Here is a 16,058-nt window from a genome sequence, read left to right on the forward strand (position 1 = left end):
GAATATTCAGAAATGAATATTTTTTAGTGGATCAGGTGTGTGCACTGGCGGAAAATTTTTTGTCGAAAATGGTGAACACTTATGTTCCTAAAGTGAAATCTTTGTCCTCTACATTCACTTCCTATGATAATGTTATTCTTAGCAACATGAAAAACATTGCACTTCCATTCAAGGGTACCCTTATAGGTAAAATATCAAAACTTCAGGCAAGGAGAGAAATCGAATGACTTCCCCTGGAGCCAGACTTTGTTAAGTTGAATTTTGATGGCGCCTCAAAAGATAACCTAGGTAGATAAGGCACTGGCTTCGTATTGTGAAAGGCAAATAAGTCCATTTTGCAAGCAGCTTTCTGTAGACTTCTAGAGGGATCAAATAATTTAGCAGAAGCAAGGGCCCTCCTATGTGGGATTAGGATGGTGATTTGATTGGGCGTCAGAAATCTTCATATTGAGCACGACTCCCAGGTGATCACATCCTCTCCCATCTCCAAAAAAGTGGTCAGTTGGGATTTACAATACGTTCTTCAGGAAGTCTGGAGACTCCTGCCACGTTTCAACGAGTATAAGGTTTCTCATTGTTTTAGGGAAGTTAACAAAGTAGCAGAATGGCTTTCAAACTTGGGGGCTAACTTGGAGAGTTTTAATTGGGATGCAGAGTTCACGTCATTCATTCCCCACAATTTGCTAGAATTTCTCAAGTCTGAAACTCTAATTGACCAATGAGCGTTGTTGTATTTTCCTTTAGTATTTGGTTTTTTCGATCAAACTAGAGGATGTTGTTTTATTTCCCTGTTGTAGTGTTGAGACAGAGTAAGGGCAGCTGCAGCATCAAGCCCACATGTGCAAGGGTTGCTGGGCATCAAGAGTAAGTTTCAAGAGGATGAGCAAAATCTGTTTTGTATACGACAAGGAGAGGGGGTTTTCTTCCCTGCTTCTTTCCCCCTTTAGCCACACTGAAGCAATGTAAAACATAAATATTATTAATAAATTTATGATGACTACCATTTTTGCCAAAAAAAAATTTAAAAAAAATATTAAAATGATATGTTAACACTCAAAATTAGTTTTTCACTTATCAAAAAATTACAACTCAAACATTACATCAGAATCACAATTTTAACTATAATTCACATCATAATAAAAACATTAAAAAATCTCATTAAATTTATTAAAATGATTACGCTGAGAGGCTTTCCTATACAATCGTAGCAAGGGGAGTGAAGGATAGAATAAAAGTAGAATATTTTGTGTAAACATTAAAGAAAATGAAAAACATGATTGCCTATAGCTGTGTGGACCAAGCACTACTTGCAGCTGCCTGGAACAAAGATATGATTCAAAGATCTAGCAGTTACATGCAACGATTAGAAGAAAGAAAGAAAGAAATTATAAAATGAGAAGTGGCAGATAGCAATCCGCAACGATTAGAAGAAAGAAAGAAATAAATTATAAAATGAGAAGTGGCAGATAGCAATCCTTAATGTTTCACAGCTCATTAGCTTTATGAAACTGACAATAATGAATTCCATTTATGCTTGGCTCGAGGATGAACAGATTGGAGATTAAGAATCACCACACATCGCTTAGCTGTAATGACAACCTACATCCAAATGTGCGAGTCTAGCTGAAGAGTCATTTGAATGCTATCCTCAAATGGTATATTTTCTAGAGATTGTAAGAGATGTGGCATCATTCTCATCTTCCTCTGTCACTTGATGATTTTTCATCTTTATACTGTGATTTTCGATTTGATTTATCTAGCTAAGTTTGAATAGATTTTGGTAACATTCTCTTCTGAAGGTTAAACAGATCTTATTTTATTTTTATAAGTTTGAAAATGGTTCACATTCATTTGCATTGTATTCAAAGAGAGCATACACTCAATCTAAGGCCATCTTATTCGTTGCATTTTGATAGATTGAAATTTAACAACATCTGCAACAGCCGCTGCAAGGGTGCGTTAAAGTGAGTAAAATGCTTCATCCCATTTCTTTCTTGTATTAAGATTTGTTGTCCAAAACTCTGGAGAGAAGATCCAAAATAGGTGAGCATCTACGATCGGCGGATTGAGAGGCGGATAGTTGAAAGATCATCTAAGGAAGACTACAATCTGCAAATAAAAAAAAACATAATATATTATGAAACCAATTCCTATGTATTCTGAGAGTAATTTATTTTCATTGCATTCTATGTATTCTAATAGTAATTTGTTTACATTCTGATGCAGATCAAAAAAAGGCTACATTTATAATATCTGCCTCATATTATTGTTGACACTATAGACCAAGGCTTTTCCTCTTTTGTCTGTAAAATTTTAGAGGTCTATCCTTAAAGCAATCTGTGATTTTGTCACTTAGTTTCTATTATTGCACTCACAATATAACTTTATTAATCCTTTTTACACATATAAATCAAAAGGAAATTTTAAGAGCATGTGCATTGGTGAATAGAATTTGGCATAGATTGTTATTATAGAAAGATTAAAAAGAAAAGAAATAATCTAATTTCAAATTTAGAAAAAGATTAAAAAAATGGAAAGAATCTTAATCCTCAATTTGGAAAGATAAATTTAATTTGGGAACTTAGAAATGGTTTGCATTCAAAAAGAAAAATATAATATCTAATTTTTTTTAGAAAGATTCCATTTATATCTAAATTTTAATTTTAAATTTAGCATTCAAAGATTTAAATAAATAGAATGTATTTTCATTTTACAGTTCAATTGATTTGCATGCAAAAAAAAAGAATAGTATAATAAAAATGAAATATATTTTTATGTTTCTTCAAGTGATTTGCATTAAAAAAAGGAACAATAGAATAAAATTTTTAGATTAAATTCTATTTTTTCTCAATTACACAATTAAAAAGATACTCTATAACTTAGTTTCTATTAATGCATTCACAATATTATTTTATTAATCCTTTTTACACATATCAATCAAAAGGAAATTTTAAAAGCATGTGCATTCATGAATAGAGTTTTACATAGACTGTTATTATAGAAAGATTAAAAAGAAAGGAAATAATGTAATTTCCAATTTAGAAAAAGATTAAAAAAAATGAAAGAATCCTAATTTTCAATTTGGAAAGATAAATTTCTATGTTTCTAAATTTTTATCATAAAAATATAATTTTTCTAAATTCAAACTTTACGTATACAAAAACTTAAAAAATACTATATAATATTTAAGATATAAAAATATTTAATATTAAAAGTTTCTAATTTATCATATAGATGTGATTTTTTTATTTTAGTTGAGTTATAAAATATTCAAAAATAACACATGATGATTAATTTAACAAGGTCAAAAAGAACTTTTATGTTAATTATTAAAAATGTAAAAGGTTAAAAGAAAATAGTTTTAATTAAAAAAAAGTAACCTATTTTAAAATGCCTTAATTTTATTAGAACAAATTTTATTGAAATATTGTACATAATAATGAAGATAATAAGTTTTATGAATTCACAATCCTACAATATTAACCCTAATTGTAGCTTAATCTTAACTTTAAACTTAATATTACTTTAATTTAACCCTAAGCCTAAATTAATTGAATCATAATTTTAATTCTAACCCTAATTGAAAACTAATAATAATCATAACTATGATCAACCACTTATCATAATCAAATCCTAACCTTGACAATATCCTTAATATAGACCCAATTGAACCCTAACCATAACCTAACCCTAAACTTTGTTGCAAACCTATAATTAAGCCCTAATTACAAGTTAAACTATAATCTAACAATAATTGAACCATAGCCCTAGATTGAATTCTAACCCTAATTGAACTCTAGCCCTAAACTTAACCCTAACCCTAATTGAACTTTAATCATAATTGAACATTAATCATTATTAAATCCTAACCCTATGCTACCCATACCTTGATCCTAACTAAGCCCTTACCATAATCAAACCTTAAGCATAATTGAAACCTAACTATAATCAATTATAACCTTGACCATTAACCCTAAACCTAACTCTTACTTAATCATAACCCAAAACCCTAACCCTAATAATAACCCTTAGTCCTAACCCTAATACCTAATCCTAACCATAACTCAAAATGTACCTCCAAACATAACCCTACTCCTTACCTTAACCATGATGTAGACCATATCCGTAATTGTAATCCTAACACTAATCCTAAACCCTAACACTAACCCTAACCCTAAACTAAACATAACCATTATTTAAACTCTAATCCTAACCCTAACCCTAACCCTAACCATTATTTAAACCCTTATGTCATTTAAAACTAAACCCTAACCCTAACCTAACCATAGTTCTAACCATAAATATGATGTAAACCCAAACCATAATCCTAATCCTAACACTAACCCCTAACCCAAACCATAACCCTAAACCATAACTTAACCCTAAACTTAAATATAACCCCAATTGAATTCCAAAAATTACCTAACCATAAGCATAACTCTAACTATAGAATTAAACCCTACCTACAACTTTAACCTTAATATAACCCTAATTAAAGCCTACCCTAATCCAAACCCTACCTCTTATTGAACTCTACTCCTAATTGAATTCTAGCCCAAACCCTTACCTTAATTAAACTTTAATAATAATTTAATTGTAACCCTAATGTAATTGAATCGTAAAGCTAATTCTAACCCTAATTTAACTCTTATGTATGAACCCTAACTATAATTAAAACCTTACCATAATCAAACCCTAACCTTGACAATATCACTAATCTAGACCTAATTGAACCCTAAACCATAACCCAATCCTAAACTTCAACCTTAATCTAACCATAATTGAACCCTAACCATAAGCTAACCTTAAATTTAAATATAACCCTATAATTAATCCCTAACTACAACTTTAACTCTAATTTAATAATAACTAAACCCTAGCCTAAACTTAATCCTAACCCTAATTAAACTAATCGTAATTGAACTCTAATCTTAATCTAACCCTTACCATAATCAAACCCTAATCATATTTGAAAACTAACTTTAATTAACTATAACCTTAACCCTTAATTCTAATCGCTCTAATTGAATGCTAACCCTAACCTAACCCTAAAGTTAACTCTAACCATAGAAATAAATCCTACCTGCTACTTCAACCTTAATCTAACCCTAATATGAACCCTAACCCTTATTGAATTCTTATCCTAATTTAATACTAACCCTCATCCTCACCATGCCTTATCCTAACCAAAATTGGACCCTAATTGAACCCTAAACTTAATTCTAACCCTAGAATTAAAAGTTACCATTGTTGAACCCAAATCCTAATTGAATTTTAGCCCAAACCCTTACCTTAATTTAACCCTGAGCCTAAAGTAATTGGATCATAATCATAATTCTAACCCTAATTAAAATCTAATAATATTAATCATAAATATGATCAACCACATATCATAATCAAACCCTATCCATGACAATATCCCTAATCTTGACCTAATTGAACCCTAACCATAAAATAACCCTAACCTTAGTTAGAACCTTATAATTAAGCCCTAATTACAAGCTAAACTATAATCTGATGTAAGGGTGGGTGCAAGAAGTTGAGTCCCACTTTTGGGCAAAAAGTGGAAGTGTTTTCCCTATTTTTCAAATTTTTTGTCGATTGATGTCAAAATTTGAGGTACTTAGAGTTTGAATCTGAAAAAACTTTAGAAATAGAAAATGTAGTGCTCAGAGTCTAATTTTCAAATGTGTAATTTATTTCAATACCCACATGGTAGAAATTTATTTTTAGTAGGCATATTTGAAAACCACGTTTTCAAAAAGCCTATTTATGGACCATACCACACATGTGTAGGACCACCATATTTTGACGTAAATAAAAGAATGTTTGCAAATCCTTCTGGGAAAAGATACCTCATACACCAAATATTGATGAGAATATTTTTTCTTATTTTTTTATTGTTTTCTTTTTTTCAATTAATTTTAAATTGACTATAAAGTACATTTTCAAAACATCCGCTGTACGACCACCATAATTTGATGAAAATTTCATATTTTTTAATTTTTTTTTAGTCTTCAAAATAATTGTACGTAGATCGATGTCATATAATTTATTTTCAAAACTACCTAAAAACAAAAAAGTTATTAAAGTTTTACTAAACCTCACTATTTTACATTTAGGTACCACTTTAGATCTATAAATAATGCAAAAATAGTAAAACTAATCATATCACTATGAAATTTACATTTTTGAAATTAGGACAGTGAGAACTCTAATGGGTTTTCGTTTCATCAAAAAATATGACTAGGAAGACCTTCAAAAAATTATGACAAGGCAGAAATCTGGTATTCTAGTGCCTTAGCCATTTCTTTGGAGGTCCAAGCATAGACTTGGTCCCACCAAGCCTAACCCGAAGCCAAAACCAAGGAATAGGTGTGTTTCCCACTCCATCTTTTATGAAACGGGCACCCGTTATTTAAAATTCAAAACACGGGCACCTGTTTTGAAATTTATAGTACTTTAAGAAACGTGTGCCCGTTTTTAGAAACGGGTGCTCGTTTTTAGAAACGGGTGCTCGTTTTTAGAAACGGGTTCCCATTTCTAAAAATCATGCACCCGTTTCTCTATAGTGGTCCGATCCTAAATGGGCACCCGTTTTTCAAAATGTGCACCCATTTTATTTTTATGGGTCGGGGCTCCGAAGCTAAACGGGTGCCCGTTTCTTAAAAAATGGGCACTCATTTCTAGCAGCAAACTTTTTTTCTCGCAGACTTCTACAATATTGGGACCCAACTTCTTGCACCCGCCCCTAATAATTGAATTGTATCCCTAGATTTAATTCTAACCCTAATTGAACTCTAGTCCTACTTAACTCTAACCCTAATTGAACTCTAGTCCTACTTAACCCTAACCCTAATTCAATTTTAATCATAATTAGACACTAATCCTTATTCAATCCTAAACCTAATCTAACCCAAACCTTGATCCTAATTAAGCCCTTAGCATAATCAAACTCTAAGCGTAATTGAACCCTAACTCTAATTAACTATAACCTTGACTCTTAACCCTAAACCTAACTCTTACTTAATCATAACCCTAAACTCTAACCCTAATAATAATCCTTAGTCCTAACCCTAATACCTAACGCTAACCCTAATCATAACTCAAAACTTATCTCTAACCCTAATCCTAATTTCCTAACATTAACAATGACGTCAATAGTATCCCTGACTATAATCCTAACACTAACCCTACACCCTAACTCTAACCCTAACCCTAACGTAAACATAATCATTATTTAAACCCTAATAACCCTTATGTCATTAAACTAAACCCTAACCTAACCATAATACTAACCCTAAACTTGTTCGTAACCCAAACCCTAAACATAATGTAAACCCACACCATAATCCTAATCCTTACACTAATGCTTAACCCAAACAATAACCCTTTAAACCATAACTTAACCCTAAATTTAAATATAACCCCAATTGAATTCTAACCATCACCTAACCCTAAGCATAACTCTAACTATAGAATTAAACCCTACCTAAAACTTCAACCTTAATCTAACCCTAATTAAACCCTAACCTAATTCAAACCCTAACACTTATTTAATCCCTAATCCTAAGAGAATTCTAGCCCAAACCCTAACCCTAATTGAAATTTAATCCTAATTTAAATGTAACTAGATAATGCAATTGAATCATAAAGCTAATTTTAACCCTAATTGTACTCTTATAAAAAACCGAACTATAATTCAAACCTTACTACAATGAAACCCTAACCTTGACAATATCCCTAATCTAGACCTAATTGAACCCTAATCCATAACCTAATCCTAAATTTCAACCTTAATCTAACCATAATTAAAACCTAACCATAACCTCACCATAAATTTAAATATAACCCTGCAATCAAGCCCTAACTGCAACTTCAACCCTAATCTAACCATAACTAAATCCTAGCCTAAACTTAATGCTAAACCTAATTAAACTCTAATCGTAATTGAACTCTAATCTTAATATAGTCCTTACCATAATCAAACCCCAATCACATTTGAACCCTAACTCTATTTAACTATAACCTTAATCCTAACCTAGATTGAAATTTAATCCTAATCTATTCCTAACCTTAATCTATCCCAAACCCTAATCCTAATTGAACTTTTATACTAATTTAACCCCAACCTTAATGTAATTGAAGCATAACCCTAACCATAAACTTAACCTTAACACTAAACCCTAACCCAAACAAATAGAAAATAATAATAATAATTGCAACAATAATATTACATGTTATTGCAACAAACATTAATAAGATAATATTATATAGTTCTATTTTGAATTTTGAATTGTTTCCCATGTTACGCCTTGCGCCGTGACTGCTACTAGCTTACATATATTTGATTTTAATCAAATATATATATAATACACCGAGAGATATCCTTCTTGAGGCACCTATTATTATCATGTACCCCAAACTCTAATAGACACCTCGAGAAAGATATCTCTCAGCTATTATATATATATTTGATAAAAATCAAATATATGTAAGCTAGTATATTAACATTAAAATTACAAAATATAATCCATCCTTAAAACAGGAATAAATAAAAAACATACACTTCGTCTTCAATTTTCAAAACGGGGCGTACAAAACTTCACGTGCCCCTTCCAAACGTCGTTGATGGCTTCACAAGTCATTTCATAAAACTATAAACACACCCTGCGAAACAAACGAATACACAACCATTTGGATATCAAAAAAATGGGATTAGAAATAACCAGCGGTGAAAAGGATTTATCTTTAAAAATGAACAAAAAATTTCCAGATTCAAAACAAGACCAAAATGCAAAATTATTACAGAAGACAGAAATAAGTAATGAAGATAAATTTATGCCCGTTTAGCGCTCGGGCAGCTGCGCAAACATAGGTCAGAGAAAATACATGGAAGACGAGCATATCTGTGTTGATAATCTTTCCGCCTACAATCTCCGGCGGCCGGCGCCGGCGGCCGCTGCGTTTTACGGCATTTTTGACGGTCACAGCGGCGGCGAGGCGTCGAAATACGTGAAGGAAACAATCCTCGATTTAATTCTCTATGACCCAAATTTCCCAAACGACGTCGAAACGGCCATCACGAATGCTTTTGCGGCAACGGAAAACGGGCTTCGTTCTGCCGGAATTTTAAAAGCCGGCACAACGGCTTTGATGGTGTTGGTGTGGGGAAGAACTCTCTTTATTGCTAATGCAGGTAATGTTTTCTGGAATCTTTGTTTTTTTTCGTGTTTTTCAACTGTTCTCTTTCATTTTCATGATGGTTGAGGGAGTGTGACTCGAAACATTGATGTAAAAGTCCTTACAAAGTTCAATCAGCATTATGGACTCTGAAAATCTGATAGATCTTTTTTTTAAATTGTTGTCTTATTTGTTAATTTGTTTGTGTAGGTGATTGCCGTGCGGTTTTAAGTAGGTCGGGAAAACATATCAATATGACCACAGATCACAAGCCTACAAATAAAGATGAGAGATTAAGGATTGAGTCTCGAGGAGGGGTAATTTCTAGTGATGGTTATATAAATGGTGTAAATTGTCAATTTGGTGTTTCAAGGGGTTTGGGAGATTGGGAATTTAAGTTGGAAAGTGTGGCTTTGAATCTTTTGAGCCCAATAAGTGCTGATCCAGAGTTGAATACTTATGAGCTTACACAAGAAGACGAGTTTTTGATTATTGCAAGTGATGGTGTATGGGATGTTTTGAAGAGTGATTTTGCACAAGAAGTTGTGAGGAAACAATTACGATTATGCAATGACCCTCTCAAGTGTTCCGAAGAGCTTGTGAGACATGCATTAAAAGAACAATCGATGGATAATCTCACAGTGATCGTCATATGCTTTTCAAGTGATCCCCCACGTAGAATGCAATCAACCTCGAATTCAAGATTATGGAAGAAAACAATATGCCATACTCAAGATACTACAAAAGCTCAAGACCATTTATGTCATCCTAAGCTTACAATCCCTCAAGGCCCTTCCACACATTCTAATGGAACTAAATTTCATAATGAAAACTTAGCATCCACCCATCAACAAGAAAAGTTATCCCTTATTACATCTAATAATAAAATAATCACATCGCGAGGTCCCTCTTTACTACCTCCTATAGAAAACACGCTTCCTATTGAAGTTACAACCAATACACCTATTATTACAATGGTACCAAATACACCTTTTAGTAATATTTTTTCAATAACACCTCCTGTTGAAATTCTTCCTATAACACCTCTTAAAGAGATAACAACTCCTATAAATATATCAACAATCCCTCAAGATCAAAATCTACATTGGTCACTTTCTATGACATCATGTTCTCACAAAGTGGAAGTTACACCTCCCATAAAGTCACCCATCAAGTCACCTATGAACAATGAATTCACACCTTTACCTCATGATGGTACACCAAAGAATTTAAGAAATAATGATTCTCCTAAAGGTCATGGTATTTTATCCAAGGTCATAATATTTTTGAAAGGTGTACGAAAGGAAGCTACACCTTTCATAATTTGGATGTGTCTTGTTGGTGTAACAGAATTTGCATTCCAATTAAATAAATAAAACCTAATTAATACAATGAATCTGAACTTCTTTTATGTTCTGTATCTTGTTTTTATTAATGATTCTTAATATTTAATTTGTAACTTCAAACTAATATTTTTTAAAATTATATCTATTTTAATTAGCAATTGTATTAAAAATAAAATTATATCTATTTTTAATCCATCATTAATGAAATTATATCATTTACCAATAATAATACTATTGTCAATGGAGTTGTGCTTAAATGTCAAGAGCATAAGATTCTTAAGATTGAGATCCATATTCAAGTCTTCAAAAAGACATTTTAAGTCAAAATTTCAAGTGACTCTAGGACTTCCATTATGGCTTCTTGAAGGGGAAGAGGTCTTCCTTGTGACTTCTACTAGTTTGAAACAAGCCTAAATAATCCCTCACTAATTATACCATTTTTAATCATATAAACCTTTTTAATTATTACATTCCATTTATTTTTTATTTAATCATTAGATAAACAAATTATATTTTACTTTAAATGTGATTGTAATTTTTTTCGACAAATCAAAATCACAAAGTAGATAAGTATAAAATAGCCTTTTTTTCTATCGCAAGGGTTATATGAATAGAAAATTATGTCATTCATTTTGAGTATTACACTAGCTTATTTTTAAAGAAGGATCAATAATGCAATTAAACACTTGAAGAAACTATGTGCGGCTTATATTGATGATATAATTGTGTTTCTTCAAATTTCTTGACGATCTTTTAAAATATTTAGAGTTTTTATTTCAAGTTTAAAAAAAACATGTTATATGTTGTTTTAAGAAAGCTTAGTAATTGGTAGCACGAATTGATTTTTTGAGTTACACTTAGATTAAAGAAAAACAATCTTCTAATTGCATATCCTCATAAAAATACAATAATTTTCAAGTGGGCTAGGAGACAAAATCAAATTTAGATATTTTCAGGATGTTTGAATCATGTTTTATTTTTATGTAAACCTTTGTTATCAATATGGAAATACTTGTAGAATATTGTAAAAATAAATGATCCACAATGGGATAAAGTAGCCATAAATTTAGTTATGCAAATAAAAAAGTAAATGAGCTTAAAATTTCTTACATTATAAATTCTACAATTGAAAATTCAACTACTATCGTGCATAGATATTTCTAACATAAAATAATCTATGTGAAAAGAGAACAAAATACTAGTAGAGAAAAAATACCATATATGTGAAAATGGAAGAATTATAGTTAAAATATGAATCAATAAATATAAAATATATCTCAACCTATAAAATTTCACAATATGAATAGAGAGCTAATGTATCAAAATATTTTAAAAAATAACTTGATTAGTACTTGGACCAAGGAAGAATAACAAGATGGTATTTCAAGTTCTAAATTTACAATTTTACTAATCAATGAATAACAAAAAAGGGGCAATTTTAATGTAGATGATCTTTAACATAATTCACACCACAATATTCCTAAAATTAGATGAAGAAACTTATCTACGTAGATAACATGAATTTTATTAGATAGTTGGTATTTAAAGAAAAAGTTTGATGAATAAGATTGGTTTATGTTTTATTAATTCACAAATAATACGCTTTTGATCTTTTATAAAAGTAATCAAATTTAGGTTTATAAGGCAAAAGTTCAAGTGCCTCTCTGTGTTTTAGTAAGATCCAAAGATTATCATCTTAACTCCACGTGAATTTTACACTTGAAAGATTAAAGTACAATAGATTCTATGTAAATTGCTAGGTGAAAAACAAATGCAATTTAGAAGAGAATATGAATCATTTGTATATTTGTATAAATTATGTGAAGCAATTCAAATCATTAACCCGCATGAATATAATTAATCTTCAATTTCATCTTGTAAGTTATGCCTGATCTAAACAAATGTGGGATAACTTAAATTATTTATTTAGGATAGTAAATGAATTTCATGCCCTTTAATTAGATACTAAATTATTAACCTTATCTCTAGTATCTCTAGATCCCCTCTCTTAATTTAAATATTTCATATTTGAGCTCAAATATTTCTATATCATCTTTAATTTTGTGGTAAAGATATATCAAATAAAGAATGTGTACTCTTGAACTTGTCAACTTTACAATGCCCATATTCGATCTCTTATTCTATGTTCTACTTTGCAATTTTGATTTGATTCCTGTTTTGAATCGGTTGGCAATTCTTTGGGTATTTTTTGGGAGTTGATGAATGCTCTTCAGATTATTTTATACTACCATTGCTCACATTTTGGTTGAGATCAACACCTCCAAATACCTCTTCATAGAGATCTCTATTAGCACTAAAAATGGGTGTTGGAATCAATCTCTAGACTATGAGGGAATCCCCTTCAAATGTCACATGTATACTTCAATACTAGTCATATTGTTGCCCAATGTAGTAAATAGAGAAATTATAGCAAGGATACTTAGTGGAAGGATATATCTCCTCACCATTATTTGATGGAAAAAAAGAATCAAATCTAGAAGGAAGCACCAAAGTTGAGGCCCATATGAAAAATAAATGGGAAGGAAAGCAATCACCAAATAAGGCACAACCTTCACCAAGAAACTTAGTTGAACCACCATATGAATCACAACACTCACCAAGGTCATTTGTGGATTCTCCTCCTCCTATGGAGGACAATGTTAATGTTGCCTTGTTTTTGGTTGGGGAAAAGGTTGAAGTGGAGGAAAACTCTATATTTTCTACCCCTAAAATTCTTAAGGAGGATGATAATTATAAGTCCCCCTTGTGTTCGGTTGTGGGGAAGGTTGAAGTTGAGGAAAACTATAGATATCCAAACCTTGGAAATCAAGAAATTACCTCAAAGGAAGCAGTAGTGTCAATAAGGGAAGATGCACAAGGAGGTGCCTGGATTGTTGTGCAAAGGAAAAAGAAAAAATGTGAGGCAGTTTTCAGCATGAATCTTCGCTCACACACCAGGAATGGAGAAAATGTTTAGACTTACCACATTAGAATTAGATGTTTCATAGTATGTTAATACGCTATTTTTGTTATGTTTTCTAAATGTGGTGAGATAGGGATGATGTCTATGTCTACACATAAGCTAGGGATTTATTTGGTAATTCCTTTGTTCCTTTTCTCTTCTAGAGCTTGTTAATGGGCTCTTATAGCTTATAGCCATTCTCAGATGTAAGCTCATTAGCCAGGACAAAATTATGATCAATGTGCTTCTTTTTTTAATTTTAATACAATGGGTGCTTCCCCTTGCAACTATTTACTTACCAAAAAAATTTATTTTATTTTGCATTCTATCTTTCAAATAATGTACATAAATTAAATTATTTAATTATTTAATTCCCTAGTTAATTCTTCATACACCTCCAATTTGTTAATTCAACTCACAGTCACTCTATTGAATCTTCAATTTAGTCTTCTAATTCATGCATCCACTTAACTTCTTCTCTTAATTAGTTCATTGAATCATGTAATTAGTTCACTTCCTAAATTTAGCCTTCATGTCTTTTCAACAATTCCCATCCATTAATTCTTCTATTTGATCTACATTATTGATCAATATTATGTAGAATCTATAAATATAACCTTCATCTACCTCATTCATCCTGCATATATATTTGAACTTTTTTATCATATTGATTATTGTGTAGTTTGGTTTATGTTAATTGTGAGAGCAACCTGTATACACATAAAATTGTCTATAAGCAATTAAATAAATATTTTATATTTATTTAATAATTTTTCTTCTATTAAATAGTTAATTTGAAAATATTAATTTATTTAATTCATTTTATCCCTTTCTTCTAATTAAATAATTAAATATTTTTATATTTGATTATTCTTCTATCCACTATCCTATAGTCTCACTAATTAAATAATTTCTTAACAATTTAATTATATTTCCAATTCACCTTTCTATCTCCACTTCATCTTTCCTTTCCCAACTCATCCATCATGTGGCTAAATTAATTCAATAAAAATAAATAAAAATCATTTATTAGCCACTTATCTCCAACTTCCAAAATAAAAGAAATATTGTGTGCATACACATATTTCCTAGCCTTCTTCTATATTCTCTCCAACATCCCTATATCTTAGGAGGAATTGAGTCCACTTTTCCTTGCATTCCTACATCTTCTCCAACAGTCCTATATCCTCTCAAGTATTCAACTCAGTCAAGGTGAGATGAGTGACACTTATCTTCTCCTTCCCCCTTTCTCTCAACCTTCAACTTCTTGCTCATAGCCATCCAATTTGTAAGATTTCATCATGACCATTGATCTCTGCCACCTAAGCTCATGCAATGAAAAATCTATAAAAAGAGATCTCCTAAGCCATTTTCAAACTAATAGCTAATCGTATAGTCATTCTAGAAGTTTTCATCTTGCATGCATGAGTTTGAGTTTGAAGCAAATAGCAATTTTAGAATTTTTATCATATCTTAATATCATGTTAGCTTATGTCATTTGCATATGCATATCATAGTATTAGTTAACTATTAGTCCATTCTTCATATGCCATCTTGGAAGCTACATGTGCTTGTTTGAGAGCAAAATTATCAGCAACCAAGAACAATTGAGTTAGGACACAATGAGACATAAATCATGAAGGTATTATATCTTTTATTTATTTTTATTTCATGTTTTTTCATTAGTCGAAGCTAAGTTTTCCTGTAAATTTCTTTTATATCTCATGTTTGACTAACAAGTTTTAGGTTAATTCTTTGGAGTTCAACTTTAGCTTCAACAATTTTGGCGCCCACCGTGGGGCTCGGGCCTTGCACTTACCTTTCTAATATCCTGTCTTATTCTCACAAAATCAATTTAACACTTTGTAATTCAATTTCATGCATCTATGAAATTTGACAGCACATTTGTTAAGTAGGTTAGCACTTTTATCGCTTAGTTTAATGCCCTTTTTAAATAGAATAGCTCTTTTAATCATGAATTCGTGCATTCAAGAAATAGGTTAGCGCCTTTGTCATACAGGTTAGCACTTTTTTTGTTTAGGATAGTGCGTTTTCCATCTAGGATAGCATTTTTACTCGGTAGGATAGCACGTTTGCAGTTTTAGCGCTTATGTTCTCTTAGTGGGTGAAATTTGAATTTTTATATTCTGAAAGCTAACAATTTTGCAAGTTCGAATGTCTAAGAGTTAAGAATTTGAAAATTACTGACATTTGTGGGTGCAAGGTTCATTTTGAGCAAATTTCATGCATTTCCTCACTTAGCTAAATTAAGTGTTTTTCAAGTAAAACATCAAATTTTCCTCATCTAGTCTAACTAGGAGGATAATCAATAGCATGCAACATGCATTTGAGTACCTTTTCTAAAGTAGTTGCACATAGTATTTTTAGAAGGCTTAAAATAAATGTTTTCCTTTTGTATTAATTTAAAAGTAGTAGCAAGTATGCTCTCACCCTAATACGGTGATCAAAAAACTAGACCTATTTCCTTTATGTGTAACCTTTAGAGGGCCTTCCTTCCCAAGTTGCCTTGAGGGGGCCAGTGAGAGGGGAATGACCCAAGTGGAAAC

The 16,058-nt window shown here is 31.2% G+C and overlaps 1 protein-coding gene across 1 annotated transcript; it reads left to right on the plus strand.

The window, feature by feature from the left end:
* Nucleotides 1–8,892: 8,892 nt before the first annotated feature.
* Nucleotides 8,893–13,506, plus strand: LOC131857841 (probable protein phosphatase 2C 47). The gene is made up of 3 exons (XM_059210594.1): nt 8,893–9,199; nt 9,394–9,782; nt 13,222–13,506. Exons 1-3 carry the CDS (start codon nt 8,893–8,895, stop codon nt 13,504–13,506), a joined length of 981 nt encoding a protein of 326 aa, XP_059066577.1.
* The last annotated feature ends 2,552 nt before the right edge of the window (nt 13,507–16,058 follow it).

This window comes from Cryptomeria japonica, chromosome 8, assembly GCF_030272615.1.
Source record: "Cryptomeria japonica chromosome 8, Sugi_1.0, whole genome shotgun sequence".
NCBI lineage: Eukaryota > Viridiplantae > Streptophyta > Pinopsida > Cupressales > Cupressaceae > Cryptomeria > Cryptomeria japonica.